The 22,942-nt window shown below is 43.1% G+C and overlaps 1 protein-coding gene across 1 annotated transcript in view; it reads right to left on the reverse strand.

Annotated features, from left to right (window-relative positions):
* Positions 1–22,942, reverse strand: part of TDRD1 (tudor domain containing 1) — an 881,429-nt gene that overhangs the window by 559,214 nt on the left and 299,273 nt on the right. Inside the window, exon 9 of the mRNA XM_053692993.1 lies at positions 7,757–7,945. Within this exon, the coding sequence (XP_053548968.1) occupies positions 7,757–7,945 (189 nt within the window). The remainder of the gene's footprint in view (positions 1–7,756; positions 7,946–22,942) is intronic.

Raw genomic sequence — 22,942 nt, forward strand, 5'->3', positions numbered from 1 at the left:
ACTGACTACACTACAGGAGAAATGAATTTATCAGGTAAGCATAAATTATATTTTCTCCTGTTAAGTGTAGTCAGTCCACGGGTCATCCATTACTTCTGGGATACCAATACCAAAGCTAAAAGTACACGGATGACGGGAGGGACAGGCAGGATCTTTACACGGAAGGAACCACTGCCTGTAGAACCTTTCTCCCAAAAACAGCCTCCGAAGAAGCAAAAGTGTAAAATTTGTAAAATTTTGAAAAAGTGTGAAGTGAAGACCAAGTTGCAGCCTTGCAAATCTGTTCAACAGAAGCCTCATTCTTAAAGGCCCAAGTGGAAGCCACAGCTCTAGTAGAATGAGCCGTAATCCTTTCAGGAGGCTGCTGTCCAGCAGTCTCATAGGCTAAACGTATTATGCTACAAAGCCAAAAAGAGAGAGAGGTAGCCGAAGCTTTTTGACCTCTCCTCTGTCCAGAATAAACGACAAACAGGGAAGAAGTTTGACGAAATTCTTTAGTTGCCTGCAAATAAAATTTCAGGGCCCGGACGACGTCCAGATTGTGCAGAAGTCGTTCCTTCTTTGAAGAAGGGTTAGGGCACAATGATGGAACAACAATCTCTTGATTGATATTCTTGTTAGTGACTACCTTAGGTTTAGTACGCAGAACTACCTTATCTGAATGAAAAATCAGATAAGGAGAATCACAATGTAAGGCCGATAACTCAGAGACTCTTCGAGCCGAGGAAAAAGCCATTAAAAACAGAACTTTCCAAGATAACAGCTTGATATCAATGGAATGAAGGGGTTCAAACGGAACACCTTGCAGAACGTTAAGAACTAAGTTTAAGCTCCACGGCGGAGCAACAGTCTTAAACACAGGCTTAATCCTAGCCAAAGCCTGACAAAAAGCCTGAACGTCTGGAACGTCTGCCAGACGTTTGTGTAAAAGGATAGACAGAGCTGAGATCTGTCCCTTTAACGAACTAGCAGATAAACCCTTTTCTAAACCTTCTTGTAGAAAAGACAATATCCTAGGAATCCTAACCTTACTCCATGAGTAACTCTTGGATTCGCACCAATATAAGTATTTACGCCATATTTTATGGTAAATTTTCCTGGTAACAGGTTTCCTAGCCTGTATTAAGGTATCAATCACTGACTCCGAGAATCCCCGCTTTGATAGAATCAAGCGTTCAATCTCCATGCAGTCAGCCTCAGAGAAATTAGATTTGGATGTTTGAAAGGACCCTGAATCAGAAGGTCCTGTCTCAGAGGCAGAGACCATGGTGGACAGGACGACATGTCCACTAGATCTGCATACCAGGTCCTGCGTGGCCACGCAGGCGCTATTAGAATCATTGATGCTCTCTCCTGTTTTATCCTGGCAATCAATCGAGGAAGCATCGGGAAGGGTGGAAACACATAAGCCATGTTGAAGACCCAAGGTGCTGTCAGAGCATCTATCAGTACCGCTCCCAGGTCCCTGGACCTGGATCCGTAACAAGGAAGCTTGGCGTTCTGGCGAGACGCCATGAGATCCAGATCTGGTTTGCCCCAATGATGAAGCAGTTGGGCAAACACCTCTGGATGAAGTTCCCACTCCCCCGGATGAAAAGTCTGGCGACTTAGAAAATCCGCCTCCCAGTTCTCCACGCCTGGGATGTGGATCGCTGACAGGTGGCAAGAGTGAGACTCTGCCCAGCGAATTATCTTTGAGACTTCCATCATCGCTAGGGAACTCCTTGTTCCTCCCTGATGGTTGATGTAAGCCACAGTCGTGATGTTGTCCGACTGAAACCTGATGAACCTCAGAGTTGCTATCTGAGGCCAAGCCAGAAGAGCATTGAAAACTGCTCTTAATTCCAGAATGTTTATTGGAAGGAGTCTCTCCTCCTGGGTCCATGATCCCTGAGCCTTCAGGGAATTCCAGACTGCGCCCCAACCTAGAAGGCTGGCGTCTGTTGTTACAATCGTCCAATCTGGCCTGCGGAAGGGCATCCCCTTGGACAGATGTGGCCGAGAAAGCTACCATAGAAGAGAATCTCTGGTCTCTTGATCCAGATTTAGCAGAGGGGACTAATCTGAGTAATCCCCATTCCACTGACTTAGCATGCACAATTGCAGCGGTCTGAGATGCAGTACATCAGGGCGGAGATGCAGGTACTATGTCCATTGCCGCTACCATTAAGCCGATTACCTCCATGCACTGAGCCACTGACGGGTGTTGAATGGAATGAAGGACACGGCAAGCATTTAGAAGTTTTGATAACCTGTCCTCCGTCAGGTAAATTTTCATTTCTACAGAATCTATAAGAGTCCCTAAGAAGGGAACTCTTGTGAGTGGCAATAGAGAACTCTTTTCTACGTTCACCTTCCACCCATGCGACCTTAGAAATGCCAGAACTAACTCTGTATGAGACTTGGCAGTTTGGAAACTTGACGCTTGTATCAGAATGTCGTCTAGGTACGGAGCTACCGCTATGCCTCGCGGTCTTAGTACCGCCAGAAGAGAGCCCAGAACCTTTGTAAAGATTCTTGGAGCCGTAGCTAACCCGAAGGGAAGAGCTACAAACTGGTAATGCCTGTTTAGGAAGGCAAACCTTAGATACCGGTAATGATCCTTGTGAATCGGTATGTGAAGGTAGGCATCCTTTAAATCCACTGTGGTCATGTACTGACCCTCTTGGATCATGGGTAGGATAGTTCGAATAGTTTCCATTTTGAACGATGGAACTCTTAGGAATTTGTTTAGGATCTTTAAGTCCAAGATTGGTCTGAAGGTTCCCTCTTTTTTGGGAACCACAAACAGATTTGAGTAAAACCCTTGTCCGTGTTCCGACCGCGGAACTGGGTGGATCACTCCCATTAGTAAGAGGTCTTGTACACAGCGTAGAAACGCCTCTTTCTTTATCTGGTTTGCTGATAACCTTGAAAGATGAAATCTCCCTTGTGGAGGAGAAGCTTTGAAGTCCAGAAGATATCCCTGAGATATGATCTCCAACGCCCAGGGATCCTGGACATCTCTTGCCCAAGCCTGGGCGAAGAGAGAAAGTCTGCCCCCCACTAGATCCGTTTCCGGATCGGGGGCCCTCACTTCATGCTGTCTTAGGGGCAGCAGCAGGTTTTCTGGCCTGCTTGCCCTTGTTCCAGGACTGGTTAGGTTTCCAGCCCTGTCTGTAGCGAGCAACAGTTCCTTCCTGTCTTGGAGCGGAGGAAGTTGATGCTGCTCCTGCCTTGAAGTTACGAAAGGCACGAAAATTAGACTGTTTAGCCCTTGGATTGGCCCTGTCTTGAGGCAGGGCATGGCCCTTACCTCCAGTAATGTCAGCGATAATTTCTTTCAAACCGGGCCCGAATAATGTCTGCCCTTTGAAAGGAATATTAAGCAATTTAGATTTAGAAGTCACATCAGCTGACCAGGATTTAAGCCACAGCGCTCTACGCGCTTGAATGGCAAATCCGGAGTTCTTAGCCGTAAGTTTGGTTAAGTGTACTACGGCATCAGAAATAAATGAATTAGCTAGCTTAAGGACTTTAAGATGGTTTATAATCTCATCCAATGGAGCTGTGCTAAGGGTCTCTTCCAGAGACTCAAACCAGAATGCCGCCGCAGCCGTGACAGGCGCAATGCATGCAAGGGGTTGTAATATAAAACCTTGCTGAACAAACATTTTCTTAAGGTAACCCTCTAACTTTTTATCCATTGGATCTGAAAAAGCACAGCTATCCTCCACCGGGATAGTAGTGCGCTTAGCCAGAGTAGAAACTGCTCCCTCCACCTTAGGGACCGTCTGCCATAAGTCCCGTGTGGTGGCGTCTATTGGAAACATTTTTCTAAATACAGGAGGGGGTGAAAAAGGCACACCGGGTCTATCCCACTCCTTGTTAACAATTTCTGTAAGCCTTTTAGGTATAGGAAAAACGTCAGTACACGCCGGTACCGCAAAATATTTATCCAGCCTACATACTTTCTCTGGAATTGCAACCGTGTTACAATCATTCAGAGCCGCCAATACCTCCCCTAGTAATACACGGAGGTTCTCAAGCTTAAATTTAAAATTTGAAATGTCTGAGTCCAGTTTACTTGGATCAGATCCGTCACCCACAGAATGAAGCTCTCCGTCCTCATGTTCTGCAAATTGTGACGCAGTATCAGACATGGCTCTATTATTATCAGCGCACTCTGTTCTTACCCCAGAGTGATCGCGTTTACCCCTAAATTCTGGCAATTTAGATAGTACTTCAGTCATAACATTAGCCATGTCTTGCAAAGTGATTTGTATGGGCCCGCCCTGATGTACTTGGCGCCACAATATCACGCACCTCCTGAGCGGGAGGCGAAGGTACTGACACGTGAGGAGAGTTAGTCGGCATAACTTCCCCCTCGTTGTCTGGTGATAATTTCTTTACATGTAAAGATTGACTTTTATTTAAAGTAACATCAATGCAATTAGTACACAAATTTCTATTGGGCTCCACATTGGTCTTTAAACATAGTGAACAAAGAGATTCATCTGTGTCAGACATGTTTAAACAGACTAGCAATGAGACTAGCAAGCTTGGAAATACTTTTCTAAATAAATTTACAAGCAATATAAAAAACGCTACTGTGCCTTTAAGAAGCACAAAAAGCTGTCACAGTTGAAATAACAATGAACCAAAATAGTTATAGCAACCAATTTTTCACAGTAAATGTATTAAGTTAGCAAAGGATTGCACCCACCAGCAAATGGATGATTAACCCCTTAATACCCAAAAACGGATAACAATTTAATAATTAACGTTTTTATCACAGTCAAAACACACTGTCACAGGTCTGCTGAGAGTGATTACCTCCCTCAAAACTAGTTTTGGAGACCCCTGGGCTCTGTAGAGACGTCCTGGATCATGGAGGAAGAAATAGGAAGACTGTGACTAAATTTTTACTGCGCAATAAAGCGCTAAAATAGGCCCCTCCCACTCATATTACAACAGTGGGGAAGCTCAGTAAACTGTTTTTATTCAGAAACAAACGACAGCCATGTGGTAAAAATCATGCCCATAAAGTTTTATCACCAAGTACCTCAGAAAAAACGATTAACATGCCAGTAAACGTTTTAAAAATGAAAGTTATGAAGTGTTATTAATAAGCCTGCTGCTAGTCGCTTTCACTGCAGTGCAAGCTCAAATATTACTTTAATATAGACAGTATTTTCTTAGTGAAATTCCATTCCCCAGAAATACCTCAGAGTATACATACATACATATCAGCCTGATACCAGTCGCTACTACTGCATTTAAGGCTGCACTTACATTACATCGGTATTAGCAGTATTTTCTCAGTCAATTCCATTCCTTAGAAAATAATTTACTGCACATACCTCCTTGCAGGTGGGTCCTGCCTGCTATCCCCTGTTCTGAAGTTACCTCACTCCTCAGAATGGCCGAGAACAGCAAGTGGATCTTAGTTACGACCGCTAAGATCATAGACAAACTCAGGTAGATTCTTCTTCTAATGCTGCCTGAGAAAAAACAACACACTCCGGTGCCATTTAAAATAACAAACTTTTGATTGAAGAAATAAAAACTAAGTTTAACACACCACAGTCCTCTCACACGTCCTATCTATTAGTTAGGTGCAAGAGAATGACTGGGTATGACGTAGAGGGGAGGAGCTATATAGCAGCTCTGCTTGGGTGATCCTCATGCACTTCCTGTTAGGGAGGAGATATAATCCCATAAGTAATGGATGACCCGTGGACTGACTACACTTAACAGGAGAAAACAGAATGGGATGAAGCACTCACATTTGCACTTTCTCCCGCCAAACTAGGTATCTGGTCTTGAAACCAGAGCAATTAAAAAAAAAACCAACAAACAACCTGTAACTCTTAGATACCGAGGGGTGTAGAGAGGACAGAGAGTGCGGACAAACAGCTTGTCACCCTGAAGGTGTTATCAGCGTAAACGCGCCACTCTCCATCCTTTGTCCTACTAGAAAATATTCCGTTGCTGAACTTCAAACAACAATGGAATATAAATAATTAGGGAGGTTTACATCATATATAGCAATAAATAAATGTCACCGCTCCGATCTCAAACAAAACGGAGGAAAGGACATTACATACTCTCCCAAACTACATGGCGCTGGAAAAAATAAGAGCGCGACTTACTATAATCCTACTGAGGACATGATAGCTCAGAGAATATTTCAGAAAATAACACTGAGCGCCAAAAGTTAACCCCTTCCTTTCCTGAAGGAGTTAACCCTTTAGTCTCCAAACTCACATGCTAAGTAGTACCTGCTTACTGCCAGAATATTCATAACTAAGGAATTTGTGTCCAATATAACTGAAGTTACCAGAGTCATTAACCCTTTCAGTGCCCCCCTCCAAGTCCCAGAAGACAAAAAAGGGCACTTACCTGCATTCCAGTCGTCCAGAGGTCAGACGACCTCACAAAGTATGCGAGGATGCCACGCCTCACAGAGACCTGCGGGAAAAAAATAACAGAGTAATCCTACGCAGGCTTTCTATACCAGGGCAGCAACCTACTAGGAAAATGCAGCAAAGCACACTTTACAAGTTCCTAACTGCTTAAAAGCCACCACTGCCACTGAGACGAGAAGTGCAGAAATAATCACACCTTTATTAACAGCAAAAAATAATAAAAAGTCCACAAGTCAAATAAGCCAGGAATCAAAAACCAGAGCTGGTAGTCAGACGAGCCGAGTCAGGAGCCAAAGCGAGTAGTCAGACGAGCCGGAATCAAGAACAAAGAAAACAGCAGAGTCAAGAACAAGCCAGGGATCAGGAACCAGGAGGGACATCAGATAGCCAGGTAATATACAGGAGCTCTCACAGGTCTGAGACAACGCAAAGGCAAAGCATACTGAAAAGAGGCCTTTTAAATAATAAGTGATGACATCACAATTCTGAGACTGTATCCTGTCTAACACGGATGATGCACACCAGTCTGGCCATAAAAGGAAGTGCAGGAAATGAGCAGCATCCCTCACAATGCACCATAGTCCGCAAGAGAGGCGAGTAAAATGGTTGCCAGCAGCACATGGCAAACAAAACAGGTAAAAACCCTGACACTAACGTGGAGTACGGCTAGACCCAATCTTGAGGGGAAAGATCAAAGTAAACCTACTCTGATTTCCAAAATAATAAAATCTTGATTGAAGAAAATCAATCAGACACCAAAAACTTCACCTCTTCCTTGTAACGCAGGTAAAGAGAATGACTGGGGTTTATGGGAAGGAAAGTGATACTTAACAGCTTTGCTGTGGTGCTCTTTGCCTCCTCCTGCTGGCCAGGAGTGATATTCCCCAACAGTAATTGATGATGATCCGTGGACTCTACGTGTCATTAGAAAGAAACATTTTTCCCATGCATTTTAAACTCTACAGCTGGTAGTCATTGGAAACACAATAAGGGAAAATCAAGTTTATAGTATACTGCTCTTTTAAGGCATAACTGCATTGTTATTTCTGGTAGGCTGGTCCAGCCATTAGAAAGAAATAGTGTTTGCTAAACAGCTATCATGGTGAGCAAGAAAAGTATTTTACTTTTCTAAGAAACCAAAATGTAAACATAGTGTTACAAACTGAAAATAGACATTTGGAACTCAAAGAAATTTCCTATCCTCCCGAATGGCTGCAAAAACTGAAGCCTATGGATGAAATACCACGTTCAAAATAAATGGTTTTGCTGATATACATGCCCTAGCAGCGCATTATGACAATGTAAAATACAGAAAAAGTGTATGAAACATATGAGAATTAACATACCTGAGTTTTTTACTTGCTGGCAAAAAAAGTATCCCGGGGACTGAATCTCAGTAACTACAGCCATAAACACATCTCCTACTGAGATATCAATAGCTTTCCATTGTTTGTTCTTTAGCGGTGGTGGTATTGTGTCACTAAGCTGCTCACAATTTTCATTTAAGACTTTATTATCCTTGTCTACTTTTTTAACTATAAAACAAAGAGAGATTAGTCTTAGACAGCAGGTACAGAACATTACAAAAACATTTGATAAAACAATATAGTGTGTATCCAGAACACAGCAAGCTTGTACCCTACGATGTCACACGCCTCAGCCCAAGAGAGCTTGCAGAGAACTACAGCAGAGAAATAAAACTATCACAAACTGCTCATGCAATGCTACAAAAATGTACATATAGTATTTACAGCTTTGCATCGTCTTAATTATAATATTTTGTGGTTAGACATTTTATGCTGTTAATCCTTATCTAGATGCAAAGTGTCAAAAACAGAAATTATGCTTACCTGGTAATTTCATTTTCGTTCACTATTATAAGGGTCATTTCTGACTGTTGGGAAATACTGAACCTGGCCACCAGGAGGAGGCAAATACACCCAAGCCAAAGGCTTAAATACTCCCCCTACTTCCCTCATATCCCAGTCATATCAGGGTATAAATGGTGCTGGAAGAGAAAAACTAAATTTTGGTCCGTCCATCGGAGTATACGGGGAGAGGCCGTGGACTCTCCTCATACAGAAGGAAATTAAATCAGGTAAGCATAATTTATGTTTTCCTTCTTAATATGAGGAGAGTCCATGGCATCATTCCTTACTGTTAGAAAAGCTATACCCAAGATCTAGAGGACACTGAATGATAACGGGAGGGGTAAGAGAGAGGTAGACCCTAATCTGAGGGCACCACAGCCTGCAAAACATCTCTCCCAAAAGGTGCATCGGCCGAAGAAAACACGTCAAATCTGATCCATAGAGGCCTCATTCTTAAAGGCCCAAGAGGAAGCCAAAGCTCCAGTGGAACGAGCCATAATCCTCTGAGGAGATCTAAAACCCTCTGACTCGCAAGCTAAGTGTAAAACACTCCTCAACCAAAAAGATAAGGAAGTCTAAGAGGCCTTCAGACGCTTACGCTTCCCAGAGTAGATAATAAACAAGGAATAAATTTGTCTAAACTCCTTAGTAGCTTAAAAATAAAACATCAAAGCTCGAACAACATCCAGATTATGAAGTAAACGTTTCCTTCGAAGAAGGATTAGGACACAAGGAAGGAACCACAACCTCCTGATTGATGTTACGATCAGACACCACCTTAGGAAGAAAACCCAAGCGGGTACGTATGACAGCCTTATCAGTGTGGAACACTAGATAGGGAGGCTCACATTGCAAGGCAGCTATTTCAGAAACTCAGCGTGCTGGCGCAATAGCCAATAGAAAAAGAACCTTTCAGGACAATCATTTAATGTCAATCGAATGCATAGGCGCACACGGAGTGTGTTGCAAAATCTTAAGAACAAGATTCAAACTCCAAGGTAAGGTGTTAGATCTAAATGTAGGCAAAGTGTGTGATAATAGTGCGTTGGGTGTCAAATGTGGGGTATCAGACTCCTTACAGAAACAATTAGATCCTTCAATCTAAACAATGGTAAAGAGAAAAAAATGTTGGTGTAGTAAGGGCGCTAGCTGCTAAAGATACCAAGGAGTTGTGTTATTTGAGGAATTAATGTGAGGAAAATCTATATAGACCATATGGTAAAGGCATAAAATTATTTAATTTGCATAAAAATATTTGATTTCACATAAAAATGAACACCATCATATAACTAGACATAAAATGTATAATACAACACTTAGTAGAGACGTCTCTAAAATGAAACCATTGTAATTAATTATTCGAGATATCCTTAATAAATTGCTACGGAGTGGACAGAAAATAGAAATACTTTGTACCTTTTCAGAAAACTTGATTTGTTTTTAGTTGTTAGATACAATAGTATAAATGTATTAAATACTATTTTCTGTGTTCTCTGTATATTGGGTTGTATTCCTTACAAGAAAACATAAAAATACATATAAGAACACCTTGACAAAATAACTTTCCTGTTTTGTCAAGTGTTTACATAAAAAATCAATATTAAAAGCACTTAGAGAATGTTCATCAATGAGCTCAATTTTATGGATAGAAGTCCGTTTCAGCCGACAGTAAGATATAAAGTGTTAAGTCTGGCAAGTTCTTAATAGTGAAGCTGTGTAATATTCGCTAACATCAAGGTTCTTGTCAAGGATCATACCTTTAAGCTTGTTTATCCAAGGCAGCAGGGTATCCAATACGTCCTGCAGTGTATCGCGGTTGGCAGATTCCTCGTGTTCTCTGCGTCTTACGTCACACCCGGTACTTTGGGGGCTCGACTCGCACCTGCCAATCAGCGCTTTGGAAGCTCGTCTTGATTCTGACTTACAAGTTTTGTGTTTCGCAAATCTTATATTTGTAGAAATATCACAGATGTTGGTAAATGCGGTTTAAGAAGGAGTTTCCTTGCAGTATAAATTTTACCTGCCCTTAGTGCTAGTGCACTAAGTTATAGTTGGTATGTGAGCAACCGGGTTGTTAGAAGATGGTAAAAGAAAGTATTAATTTTTATAGTTGAAGGTGCACAGTCCCACAATTCAACGCGTTTCGCTCTCTCCTAGAGCTTTATCAAGAATGATTTTAGACCATGCTACAAAAGGAAGGTGTTGCATGGTCTAAAATCATTCATGATAAAGCTCTAGGAGAGAGCGAAACGCGTTGAATTGTGGGACTGTGCACTGCAATACTTTCTATTACCATCTTCTAACAACCCGGGTTACTCACATACCAACTATAACTTTTTTAGCGGCTGGAAACCTGCGTGTACTAGCACTAAGGGCAGGTAAAATTTATACTGCAAGGAAACTCCTTCTTAAACCGCATTTACTAACATCTGTGATATTTCTACAAATATAAGATTTGTGAGACACAAAACTTGTAAGTCAGAATCAAGACGAGCTTCTAAAGCGCTGATTGGCAGGCACGAGTCGAGCCCCAAAAGTACCAGGTGTGACGTAAGACGCCGAGTAAAAGAGGAATCTGCCAGCCGCGATACACTGCAGGGCGTATTGGATACCCTGCTGCCTTGGATAAACAAGCTTAAAGGTACGATCCTTGACAAGAATCTTGATGTTAGCGAATATTACACAGCTTCACTATTAAGAACTTGCCAGACTTAACACTTTATATCTTACTGTCGGCTGAAACGGACTTCTATCCATAAAATTGAGCTCATTGATGAACATTCTCTAAGTGCTTTTAATATTGATTTTTTTTTTTTATGTAAACGCTGACAAAACAGGAAAGTTATTTTGTCAAGGTGTTCTTATATGTATTTTTATATGTTTTCTTGTAAAGGAATACAACCCAATATACAGAGAACACAGAAAATAGTATTTAATACATTTATACTATTGTATCTAACAACTAAAAACAAATCAAGTTTTCTGAAAAGGTACAAAGTATTTCTATTTTCTGTCCACTCCGTAGCAATTTATTAAGGATATCTCAAATAATTAATTTCAATGGTTTTATGTAAGACGTCTCTACTAAATGTTGTATTATACATTTTATGTCTAGTTATATGATGGTGTTCATTTTTATGTGAAATTAAATATTTTTATGCAAATTAAATAATTTTATGCCTTTACCATATGGTCTATATAGATTTTCCTCACATTTATTTCCTCAAATAACACAACTCCTTGGTATCTTTAGCAGCTAGCGCCCTTACTACACCAAAAGTTTTTTCGTGTTAGATCTAAACCCTGGTCTGATCCTGATCAGAGCCTTAATAAAGGATTGCATGTTAGGAAGCTCTGCAAGCCTCTTGTGCAGCAAAACAGAAAGGGTCGACATCTGTCCCATCAGGGAACTGGCAGAAAGGCCCTTCTCCAAAGGTTCCTGGAGAAAGGAAAGAATCCTGGCAGCCTTGACCTTATGCCAGGCAAAACTACGCTCTTCACACTAGAACAAGTAAGCTCTCCACACCTTATGGTAGATGCGACGAGTAACAGGCTTACGAGCCTGAATAAGAGTTTCAATAAGTCTCTCAGAGAAACCTCTCTTGGCTAAGACTAAGCGTTCAATCTCCACACAGTCAGACTCAGAGAATCCAGATTTTGATGAACAAAAGGGAACCTGTTCCAGCAGATCCCTGCGACAAAGGAACCTCAATGGAGAAGATGAGGACATACCCACCAGGTCTGTGAACCACATCCTTCGCAGCCAGGATGGAGCAATCAGTATTACTGGTGCTTACTCCTGCTTCATGCGGGCCACTACATGAGGAAGAAGTGGTAACAGCGAAAAAATGTAAATTAGATTGAACCTCCAAGGCACTGCTAATGCATCTATTAGCTCCGCCTGAGGATCCCTGGTCCGCGACCCATATCTGGGTAGCTTGGAATTGAGCCATGAGATCAATTTCCGGCATCCCCCATCTGTTGCAAATCTCCGCCAACACCTTGGGATGGAGAGACCATTACCCCGGATGAAAGGATTGTCTTCTGAGGAAACCGATTCACAGTTGTCCACACCCGGAATGTGGATAGCTGAAAGCGAGCAGTTGTGGGCCTCTGCCCATTCCAGAATCCGAGATACTTCCCTCATTGCTAGGGAGCTCCTTGTTCCTCCCTGTTGGTTGATGTAAGCCACCGAAGTTACGATATCTGATTGGAATCTGATAAACTGGGACGAACCCAGAAGAGGCCAAGCCTTTAGAGCAGTGAAGATCACTCAAAGTTACAAAGAGTTCACAGGGCCTGTGCCTTCCTGGCACCCCAAACAGCTCCCCATCCTGATAGACTTGCGTCCGTAGTCACAATCTCCCAGGATGGTTTCAAGAAGGATGTCCATTGGGACAGGAGATCTGGACAGAGCCACCAAGAGAGCGATTCTCTCGACCAGTAGTCCAGAGAAATCTTTTGAGACAGATCCGAATGTTCTCCACTCTACTGTCTCAGCATGCACAGTTGAAGTGGTCTGAGGTGGAATCTGGCAAAAAGAATGATGTCCATGAGACCAATCACCTCCATACACCGAGCCACAGAAGGCCTTAAGGATGTCTGGAGGGCAAACAAGCGGAAGTTAGCTTGTAACATCTCTGGTCTGTAAGGAATATCCTCATGTATATGGAGTCTATTATAGTACCCAGGAACTCCACCCTGGTACGGAGAATATTCGAACTCTTTTCTAAGTTAATCTTCCATCCATGAGATTGATGAATAGAAGATCTTTCGAATGGTCTTCTACCAGATGAAAGGATGGTGCTTGAACCAGAATATCGTCCAAGTATGGCGCTACTGCAATACCACTGGTTCTGGACACTGCAAGCAGAGCCACTAGAACATTCGTAAAAAAAACTCTTGGAGCAGTAGCTAGACCAAACGGAAGTGCAATAAACTGGAAGTGCTGGTCCAGGAACGCAAACCTTAGGAACTTGAAGTGTTCCTTGTGTATTGGAACGTGAAGGTAAGCATCCTTCAGATCTATAGTGGTCATGAACTGTTCTTCCTGAACTAAGAGAAGGATGGACTTATTGTCTCCATCTTGAACGAGGGGACAAATAGGAATTTGTTTAAGCACTTTAGGTCCAGAATCAGGGGGGAAAGTTCCCTCCTTTTTTGAAACCGCAAAAAGGTTTGAGTAGTATCCCAGACCTCTTTCTGCAAGAGGAACTGGTACAATGACTCCCAAGGAGGAGAGATCCCTCATGCACCCCAGAAAGGCATTTTTATTTTCTGGCCTTGAAGACAGGTTTGTCAAGAGGAATCTACACCTGGGTGGATGAGACTTAAAACCTATCCTGTATCCCTGAGCGATGACCTCCAGGACCCACGGGTCTTTCACGTGCCCAAACCAAGCGTCCGAAAAGAGTGACAGTCTGCCCCCTACAAGAACGAGAACCTCAAGCAGGATAGTAGTGACCTTAGCAAGCGTGGAGATAGCACTATCAACTTTGGGGATGGAACCCCACAACTCCAGTTGAGAGTCCGGAACTAGGAATAATTTTTTAAAGGAAGGAGGGGAAAATAAAGAACCAATTCTTTTTTAGTCATTCTTAATAATGTTCACCATCTTTACGGGTACTCTGTGTTACAACCCAGTTCCCGTAGACCTTATTTAATTTAGGAATCAATGGTTCCTCAGGCAATTTAGGCTCTGGAACCTCTAAAGTAGCCAAAACTTCCTTTAGCAGAAAGCGTAAATGTTCAATCCTAAATCTAAAGTCTGGTTCCTCAGGAGCTGGAGGCTTAGAGGCAGCAGATTCCAATCCAGAAAAAGCATCCTCTGAAGTATCAGAGGCGTCTTCATTAATGGATAATCTTGTATCAGATAAATCCAATAAGCTAGTAGATGACCCCTGGGAAGGATCGCAATATTTGACCTTTCGCTTGCGCTTAGCAGGGCGAGGTAAAGCACTAAAGGCCGCAGACACTGCCATTTGTAACTGCTCAGTAAAGTGTGGCAGTAAAAGGACCCCTCCAGATGGAGGATTAGGAGTTCTATGGGAAGCTGCATGTGTATTGGGAGATGGCTGTAGGGTGCGCCCCTCTCGGGACGGAGACTCCTCAGAGGTGGACGGTTCAGTGGTACTAAACATTAACTTTCTTTGACATGATTACATTATCAAGAAATGAGGAACATAATTTAGCAGGCGGGTATACCGCGGCCTCCTCACAATATAGAAAGGTATTAACTTAGGTAAGAGGGAGTACCCTCTAACGTATCAGAATCCTCCATAGCTTATGCTTATAAAATAATTGAAGGGAGCGGATGCAAGTGGAATGGCATAAGAGATGGGCTTCTGGGCTGTAAGGAGTTAACGGTTAACTGGAAAAGGGGGGCTGGTTGCAGCTGGGGTGGGAATATGAGATTCCTTTGTCCAAGGCCAGCTGGCTAGGAGATAAGCCTGCAGTTACCTATTGGAGGTGACCGAAGGGGAGTGTCTGGCATGAAATGGGTATATAAGGTGGGGGGCAGTCAGGAAGTGAGCAAACTAACCTTTTTCTTTGTGTTTTCCCACCCACCCTCACTAGAGTCATTACGAACAGAGGAGGAACAAATCGGAAATGTCACAAAAGACGGAGGGCAATCCAGGCGTGGTTAAGGGAAGGATGTTGTCTAGTTGGATGAATCCAGTAAGGCCGCACTTCCCAATACAGTAACGAAAACAGTGCACCCGACAGTGGCAGGTGACTTGTGTGGTCTACGCCAACTGGAGGCTAAAAAAATCGGCACATGTTTATATCCCTATATCCTGTGGTTAGTTACATGAAAGTGGAAGAAGGTGAAATTCATGTTTGGCATGTGGGCGTGGCGGTAAGGGGTTTGAGGATCCCGCTGCATACACCAGCCTGGAAGGGTGATCTGGTGGTCTAACTGCTGGGTTGGACTATGCTGTGGGTTCTCCCCCATTATTGCCCCGCCACAGGGGGCTAGTGGAGACTACCCCCTTATGCGTGGGCGTGAAGTTCAGTTGGTCGTTGATGCTATGGCATCTGGTGGATATTTTTGAAAAAACAGAATTTATGTTTACCTGATAAATTTCTTTCTCCAACGGTGTGTCCGGTCCACGGCGTCATCCTTACTTGTGGGATATTCTCTTCCCCAACAGGAAATGGCAAAGAGCCCAGCAAAGCTGGTCACATGATCCCTCCTAGGCTCCGCCTACCCCAGTCATTCGACCGACGTTAAGGAGGAATAATAGCATAGGAGAAACCATATGGTACCGTGGTGACTGTAGTTAAAGAAAATAAATTATCAGACCTGATTAAAAAACCAGGGCGGGCCGTGGACCGGACACACCGTTGGAGAAAGAAATTTATCAGGTAAACATAAATTCTGTTTTCTCCAACATAGGTGTGTCCGGTCCACGGCGTCATCCTTACTTGTGGGAACCAATACCAAAGCTTTAGGACACGGATGAAGGGAGGGAGCAAATCAGGTCACCTAAATGGAAGGCACCACGGCTTGCAAAACCTTTCTCCCAAAAATAGCCTCAGAAGAAGCAAAAGTATCAAACTTGTAAAATTTGGTAAAAGTGTGCAGTGAAGACCAAGTCGCTGCCCTACATATCTGATCAACAGAAGCCTCGTTCTTGAAGGCCCATGTGGAAGCCACAGCCCTAGTGGAATGAGCTGTGATTCTTTCGGGAGGCTGCCGTCCGGCAGTCTCGTAAGCCAATCTGATGATGCTTTTAATCCAAAAAGAGAGAGAGGTAGAAGTTGCTTTTTGACCTCTCCTTTTACCTGAATAAACAACAAACAAGGAAGATGTTTGTCTAAAATCCTTTGTAGCATCTAAATAGAATTTTAGAGCGCGAACAACATCCAAATTGTGCAACAAGCGTTCCTTCTTTGAAACTGGTTTCGGACACAGAGAAGGTACGATAATCTCCTGGTTAATGTTTTTGTTAGAAACAACTTTTGGAAGAAAACCAGGTTTAGTACGTAAAACCACCTTATCTGCATGGAACACCAGATAAGGAGGAGAACACTGCAGAGCAGATAATTCTGAAACTCTTCTAGCAGAAGAAATTGCAACCAAAAACAAAACTTTCCAAGATAATAACTTAATATCAACGGAATGTAAGGGTTCAAACGGAACCCCCTGAAGAACCGAAAGAACTAAATTGAGACTCCAAGGGGGAGTCAAAGGTTTGTAAACAGGCTTGATTCTAACCAGAGCCTGAACAAAGGCTTGAACATCTGGCACAGCTGCCAGTTTTTTGTGAAGTAACACCGACAAGGCAGAAATCTGTCCCTTCAGGGAACTTGCCGATAATCCTTTTTCCAATCCTTCTTGAAGGAAGGATAGAACCCTAGGAATCTTAACCTTGTCCCAAGGGAATCCTTTAGATTCACACCAACAGATATATTTTTTCCAAATTTTGTGGTAAATCTTTCTAGTTACAGGCTTTCTGGCCTGAACAAGAGTATCGATAACAGAATCTGAGAAACCTCGCTTCGATAAAATCAAGCGTTCAATCTCCAAGCAGTCAGCTGGAGTGAAACCAGATTCGGATGTTCGAACGGACCCTGAACAAGAAGGTCTCGTCTCAAAGGTAGCTTCCAAGGTGGAGCCGATGACATATTCACCAGATCTGCATACCAAGTCCTGCGTGGCCACGCAGGAGCTATCAAGATCACCGACGCCCTCTCCTGATTGATCCTGGCTACCAGCCTGGGGATGAGAGGAAACGGCGGGAACACATAAGCTAGTTTGAAGGTCCAAGGTGCTACTAGTGCATCCACTAGAGCCGCCTTGGGATCCCTGGATCTGGACCCGTAGCAAGGAACTTTGAAGTTCTGACGAGAGGCCATCAGATCCATGTCTGGAATGCCCCACAGCTGAGTGACTTGGGCAAAGATTTCCGGATGGAGTTCCCACTCCCCCGGATGCAATGTCTGACGACTCAGAAAATCCGCTTCCCAATTTTCCACTCCCGGGATGTGGATAGCAGACAGGTGGCAGGAGTGAGACTCCGCCCATAGAATGATCTTGGTCACTTCTTCCATCGCTAGGGAACTCCTTGTTCCCCCCTGATGGTTGATGTACGCAACAGTCGTCATGTTGTCTGATTGAAACCGAATGAACTTGGTCCTCGCTAGCTGAGGCCAAGCCTTGAGAGCATTGAATATCGCTCTCAGTTCCAGAATATTTATCGGTAGAAGAGATTCTTCCCGAGACCAAAGACCCTGAGCTTTCAGGGATCCCCAGACCGCGCCCCAGCCCATCAGACTGGCGTCGGTCGTGACAATGACCCACTCTGGTCTGCGGAATGTCATCCCTCGTGACAGGTTGTCCAGGGACAGCCACCAACGGAGTGAGTCTCTGGTCCTCTGATTTACTTGTATCTTTGGAGACAAGTCTGTATAGTCCCCATTCCACTGACTGAGCATGCACAGTTGTAATGGTCTTAGATGAATGCGCGCAAAAGGAACTATGTCCATTGCCGCTACCATCAACCCGATCACTTCCATGCACTGAGCTACGGAAGGAAGAGGAACGGAATGAAGTATCCGACAGGAGTCCAGAAGCTTTGTCTTTCTGGCCTCTGTTAGAAAAATCCTCATTTCTGAGGAGTCTATAATTGTTCCCAAGAAGGGAACCCTTGTTGACGGGGATAGAGAACTCTTTTCCACGTTCACTTTCCAGCCGTGAGATCTGAGAAAGGCCAGGACGATGTCCGTGTGAGCCTTTGCTCGAGGGAGGGACGACGCTTGAATCAGAATGTCGTCCAGGTAAGGTACTACTGCAATGCCCCTTGGTCTTAGTACCGCTAGAAGGGACCCTAGTACCTTTGTGAAAATCCTTGGAGCAGTGGCTAATCCGAAAGGAAGCGCCACAAACTGGTAATGTTTGTCCAGGAATGCAAACCTCAGGAACCGATGATGTTCCTTGTGGATAGGAATATGTAGATACGCATCCTTTAAATCCACCGTGGTCATGAATTGACCTTCCTGGATGGAAGGAAGGATAGTTCGAATGGTTTCCATCTTGAACGATGGGACCTTGAGAAATTTGTTTAAGATCTTGAGATCTAAGATTGGTCTGAACGTTCCCTCTTTTTTGGGAACTATGAACAGATTGGAGTAGAACCCCATCCCTTGTTCTCTTAATGGAACAGGATGAATCACTCCCATTTTTAACAGGTCTTCTACACAATGTAAGAACGCCTGTCTTTTTATGTGGTCTGAAGACAACTGAGACCTGTGGAACCTCCCCCTTGGGGGAAGTCCCTTGAATTCCAGAAGATAACCCTGGGAGACTATTTCTAGCGCCCAAGGATCCAGAACATCTCTTGCCCAAGCCTGAGCGAAGAGAGAGAGTCTGCCCCCCACCAGATCCGGTCCCGGATCGGGGGCCAATATTTCATGCTGTCTTGGTAGCAGTGACAGGTTTCTTGGCCTGCTTTCCCTTGTTCCAGCCTTGCATTGGTCTCCAAGCTGGCTTGGCTTGAGAAGTATTACCCTCTTGCTTAGAGGACGTAGCACTTTGGGCTGGTCCGTTTTTACGAAAAGGACGAAAATTAGGTCTATTTTTTGCCTTGAAAGGCCTATCCTGAGGAAGGGCGTGGCCCTTACCCCCAGTGATATCAGAGATAATCTCTTTCAAGTCAGGGCCAAACAGCGTTTTCCCCTTGAAAGGAATGTTTAGTAACTTGTTCTTGGAAGACGCATCAGCCGACCAAGATTTCAACCAAAGCGCTCTGCGCGCCACAATAGCAAACCCAGAATTCTTAGCCGCTAACCTAGCCACTTGCAAAGTGGCGTCTAGAGTGAAAGAATTAGCCAATTTGAGAGCATTGATTCTGTCCATAATCTCCTCAGAAGGAGGAGAATCACTATCGAGCACCTTAATCAGTTCATCAAACCAGAAATATGCAGCTGTAGTGACAGGGACAATGCATGAAATGGGTTGTAGAAGGTAACCCTGCTGAACAAACATCTTTTTAAGCAAACCTTCTAATTTTTTATCCATAGGATCTTTGAAAGCACAACTATCCTCTATGGGTATAGTGGTGCGTTTGTTTAAAGTAGAAAACCGCTCCCTCGACCTTGGGGACTGACTGCCATAAGTCCTTTCTGGGGTCGACCATAGGAAACAATTTTTTAAATATGGGGGGAGGGACGAAAGGAATACCGGGCCTTTCCCATTCTTTATTAACAATGTCCGCCACCCGCTTGGGTATAGGAAAAGCTTCTGGGAGCCCCGGCACCTCTAGGAACTTGTCCATTTTACATAGTTTCTCTGGAATGACCAACTTTTCACAATCATCCAGGGTGGATAATACCTCCTTAAGCAAAATGCGGAGATGTTCCAACTTAAATTTAAATGTAATCACATCAGATTCAGCCTGATGAGAAATGTTCCCTGAATCAGTAATTTCTCCCTCAGACAAAACCTCCCTGGCCCCCTCAAACTGGATTAGGGGCCCTTCAGAGATATTAATATCAGCGTCGTCATGCTCTTCAGTAACTAAAACAGAGCAGCCACGCTTACGCTGACAAGGGTTCATTTTGGCTAAAATGTTTTTGACAGAATTATCCATTACAGCCGTTAATTGTTGCATAGTAAGGAGTATTGGCGCGCTAGATGTACTAGGGGCCTCCTGAGTGGGCAAGACTCGTGTAGACGAAGGAGGGAATGATGCAGTACCATGCTTACTCCCCTCACTTGAGGAATCATCTTGGGCATCATTGTCATTATCACATAAATCACATTTATTTAAATGAATAGGAATTCTGGCTTCCCCACATTCAGAACACAGTCTATCTGGTAGTTCAGACATGTTAAACAGGCATAAACTTGATAAGAAAGTACAAAAAACGTTTTAAAATAAAACCGTTACTGTCACTTTAAATTTTAAACTGAACACACTTTGTTACTGCAATTGCGAAAAAACATGAAAGAATTGTTCAAAAATTTTCACCACAGTGTCTTAAAGCCTTAAAAATATTGCACACCAAATTTGGAAGCTTTAACCCTTAAAATAACGGAACCGGAGCCGTTATAAGCTTTAACCCCTTTACAGTCCCTGGTATCTGCTTTGCTGAGACCCAACCAAGCCCAAAGGGGAATACGATACCAAATGACGCCTTCAGAAAGTCTATTCTAAGTATCAGAGCTCCTCTCACATGCGACTGCATGCCATGCCTCTCAAAAACAAGTGCGCCACACCGGCGCGAAAATGAGACTCTGCTTATGCTTTGGGAAAGCCCCTAAGAAATAAGGTGTCTAATACAGTGCCTGCCGATATTATTATATCAAAATACCCAGACAAAATGATTCCTCAAGGCTAAATATGTGCTAATAATGAATCGATTTAGCCCAGAAAAGTCTACAGTCTAAATAAGCCCTTGTAAAGCCCTTATTTACGATCGTAATAAATATGGCTTACCGGATCCCATAGGGAAAATGACAGCTTCCAGCATTACATCGTCTTGTTAGAATGTGTCATACCTCAAGCAGCAAGAGACTGCACACTGTTCCCCCAACTGAAGTTAATTGCTCTCAACAGTCCTGTGTGGAACAGCCATGGATTTTAGTTACGGTTGCTAAAATCATTTTCCTCATACAAACAGAAATCTTCATCTCTTTTCTGTTTCTGAGTAAATAGTACATACCAGCACTATTTCAAAATAACAAACTCTTGATTGAATAATAAAAAACTACAGTTAAACACTAAAAAACTCTAAGCCATCTCCGTGGAGATGTTGCCTGTACAACGGCAAAGAGAATGACTGGGGTAGGCGGAGCCTAGGAGGGATCATGTGACCAGCTTTGCTGGGCTCTTTGCCATTTCCTGTTGGGGAAGAGAATATCCCACAAGTAAGGATGACGCCGTGGACCGGACACACCTATGTTGGAGAAAGATTATGATACTGGCGAATTTTGACTTCATAGGTTGATTGCTGCATAATGGCAAAATTCAATAAATGTGACCTTTCCATATTTCGCCAAAACCGTTGTCTGTGTGGTAATTCCGGTTTATGCAAAGGTAAGGGTTTAAGTAAAGGGGGAGTTTTTTTTTTTTTTTTTTTTTTTTTTAAGTCTTTTTTTTTTTACATAATTATCAGCCTGCTTACCTAATAGCAGACTTACAAAAATTAAAAAAATTCGGCAAGAGTCCACAAGCCATATTTCTAAGGGGGGAGTTTTTTTTATAGTAAGTATGGAAGCAGATGAAGCCTCCAAGACCTTAAGCAGACTATTGAATAATAAGATAAAACGGCACCTTTATACCCCCAATGGCTGGGGCACTCACCACCTATGACCCAGGCCAGAGAAACCGTTCGGTAAACCGCACAGTCAAGAAAGAGGAAATGAGCGTGACTACACCCGGTCATGTGGTGCGCAATGCAGGACAGCCCCTGCTATAGGAAAAAGTGTGTTAAGCCTATCAACCTGCGCAGCTTATAAAAGCTAAAGTAAAACCTGTACGTGGCAACATCTGCCTGAGCCTCAGATCACACATGTCGCAGCATAATTATAATAAAATAAATTATGTGATTAATCCCCCGTTCAATAATCCCCCTCCGGAGATATTAACCTTTGATTCCATACAGATAAAAGGAGGCACACTGTGACCCTGTCTTCTTGCGTTATGAGTATAAAAAAACTAAACGATCTTACCGGAATGTATGCTGTGGAACAGAAACACAGTCTCTCAAGTTTGACAGTCCTGTAGCATCGTTTCTGACATGGACTTGAGTGATGGAAGCAGGCAGTGACACTCGTCAACACTGCTTGCTTAGGAGCTGTTAATAATGGTCTGGATGGATTTGCATAAAGACTCTCCCTGCATCTCCAGACCCTAACCTACATCAATGCTCTGAGAGGCTGACAAGACTACTTAAAACTCCAGTTCCATTTCGAAGGGTAGATACCCTCCATAAGGAACTACTCTGTATCTTCTGACATTTCTCTGCCAACCTCCTGTGACGAAAGGCAAAGAATGACTGGGATATGAGGGAAGTAAGGGGAGTATTTAAGACTTTGGCTGGGGTATCTTTGCCTCCTCCTGGTGGCCAGGTTCAGTATTCCCCAACAGTAAGGAATGATGCCGTGGACTCTCCTCATATTAAGAAGGAAAATGTTATCTAATTCAATTATAAATGACTCATTTTCTTTTAATACTTTATAGAATCCTCCACTTGGTGTATCTTGAGGTGAATGGATCACAAATGTGGAACTATAAATTTAAATATTTAGAAAAAAGGTAAGGAATTCTGGTGAAACTGTCATGATCAGGCACAATATTGCCCATTTCTTACACTCTCTCTGTTTGAAAGTAGCATATTGAGCTATCAACATCTACAGTGACGTTTGAAGTGTTTGGATATATTGGAGCTAACAATAAGCCAAACAGTGAAACTCCTTCAGGATACCATGCAAACTAGGCCTTAAATTTCCAAACTGGGTAAGCAGTAAATTTAAAAAAAAAAAAAAAGCTTCATGCCTATAATTAAGCAATTCATTTAACTAACATGGTGCTCTAACACGTTTTGACGTGCACTTACTCTGAATCTACAGACTGATGCGAAATTTGCTTGATTGAAAAAACACTAATATGATAGCAGCCACTAGATATGTCACCAAAGAACTGATCTACATCT

Source organism: Bombina bombina, chromosome 9, assembly GCF_027579735.1.
Source record: "Bombina bombina isolate aBomBom1 chromosome 9, aBomBom1.pri, whole genome shotgun sequence".
Taxonomy (NCBI): domain Eukaryota; kingdom Metazoa; phylum Chordata; class Amphibia; order Anura; family Bombinatoridae; genus Bombina; species Bombina bombina.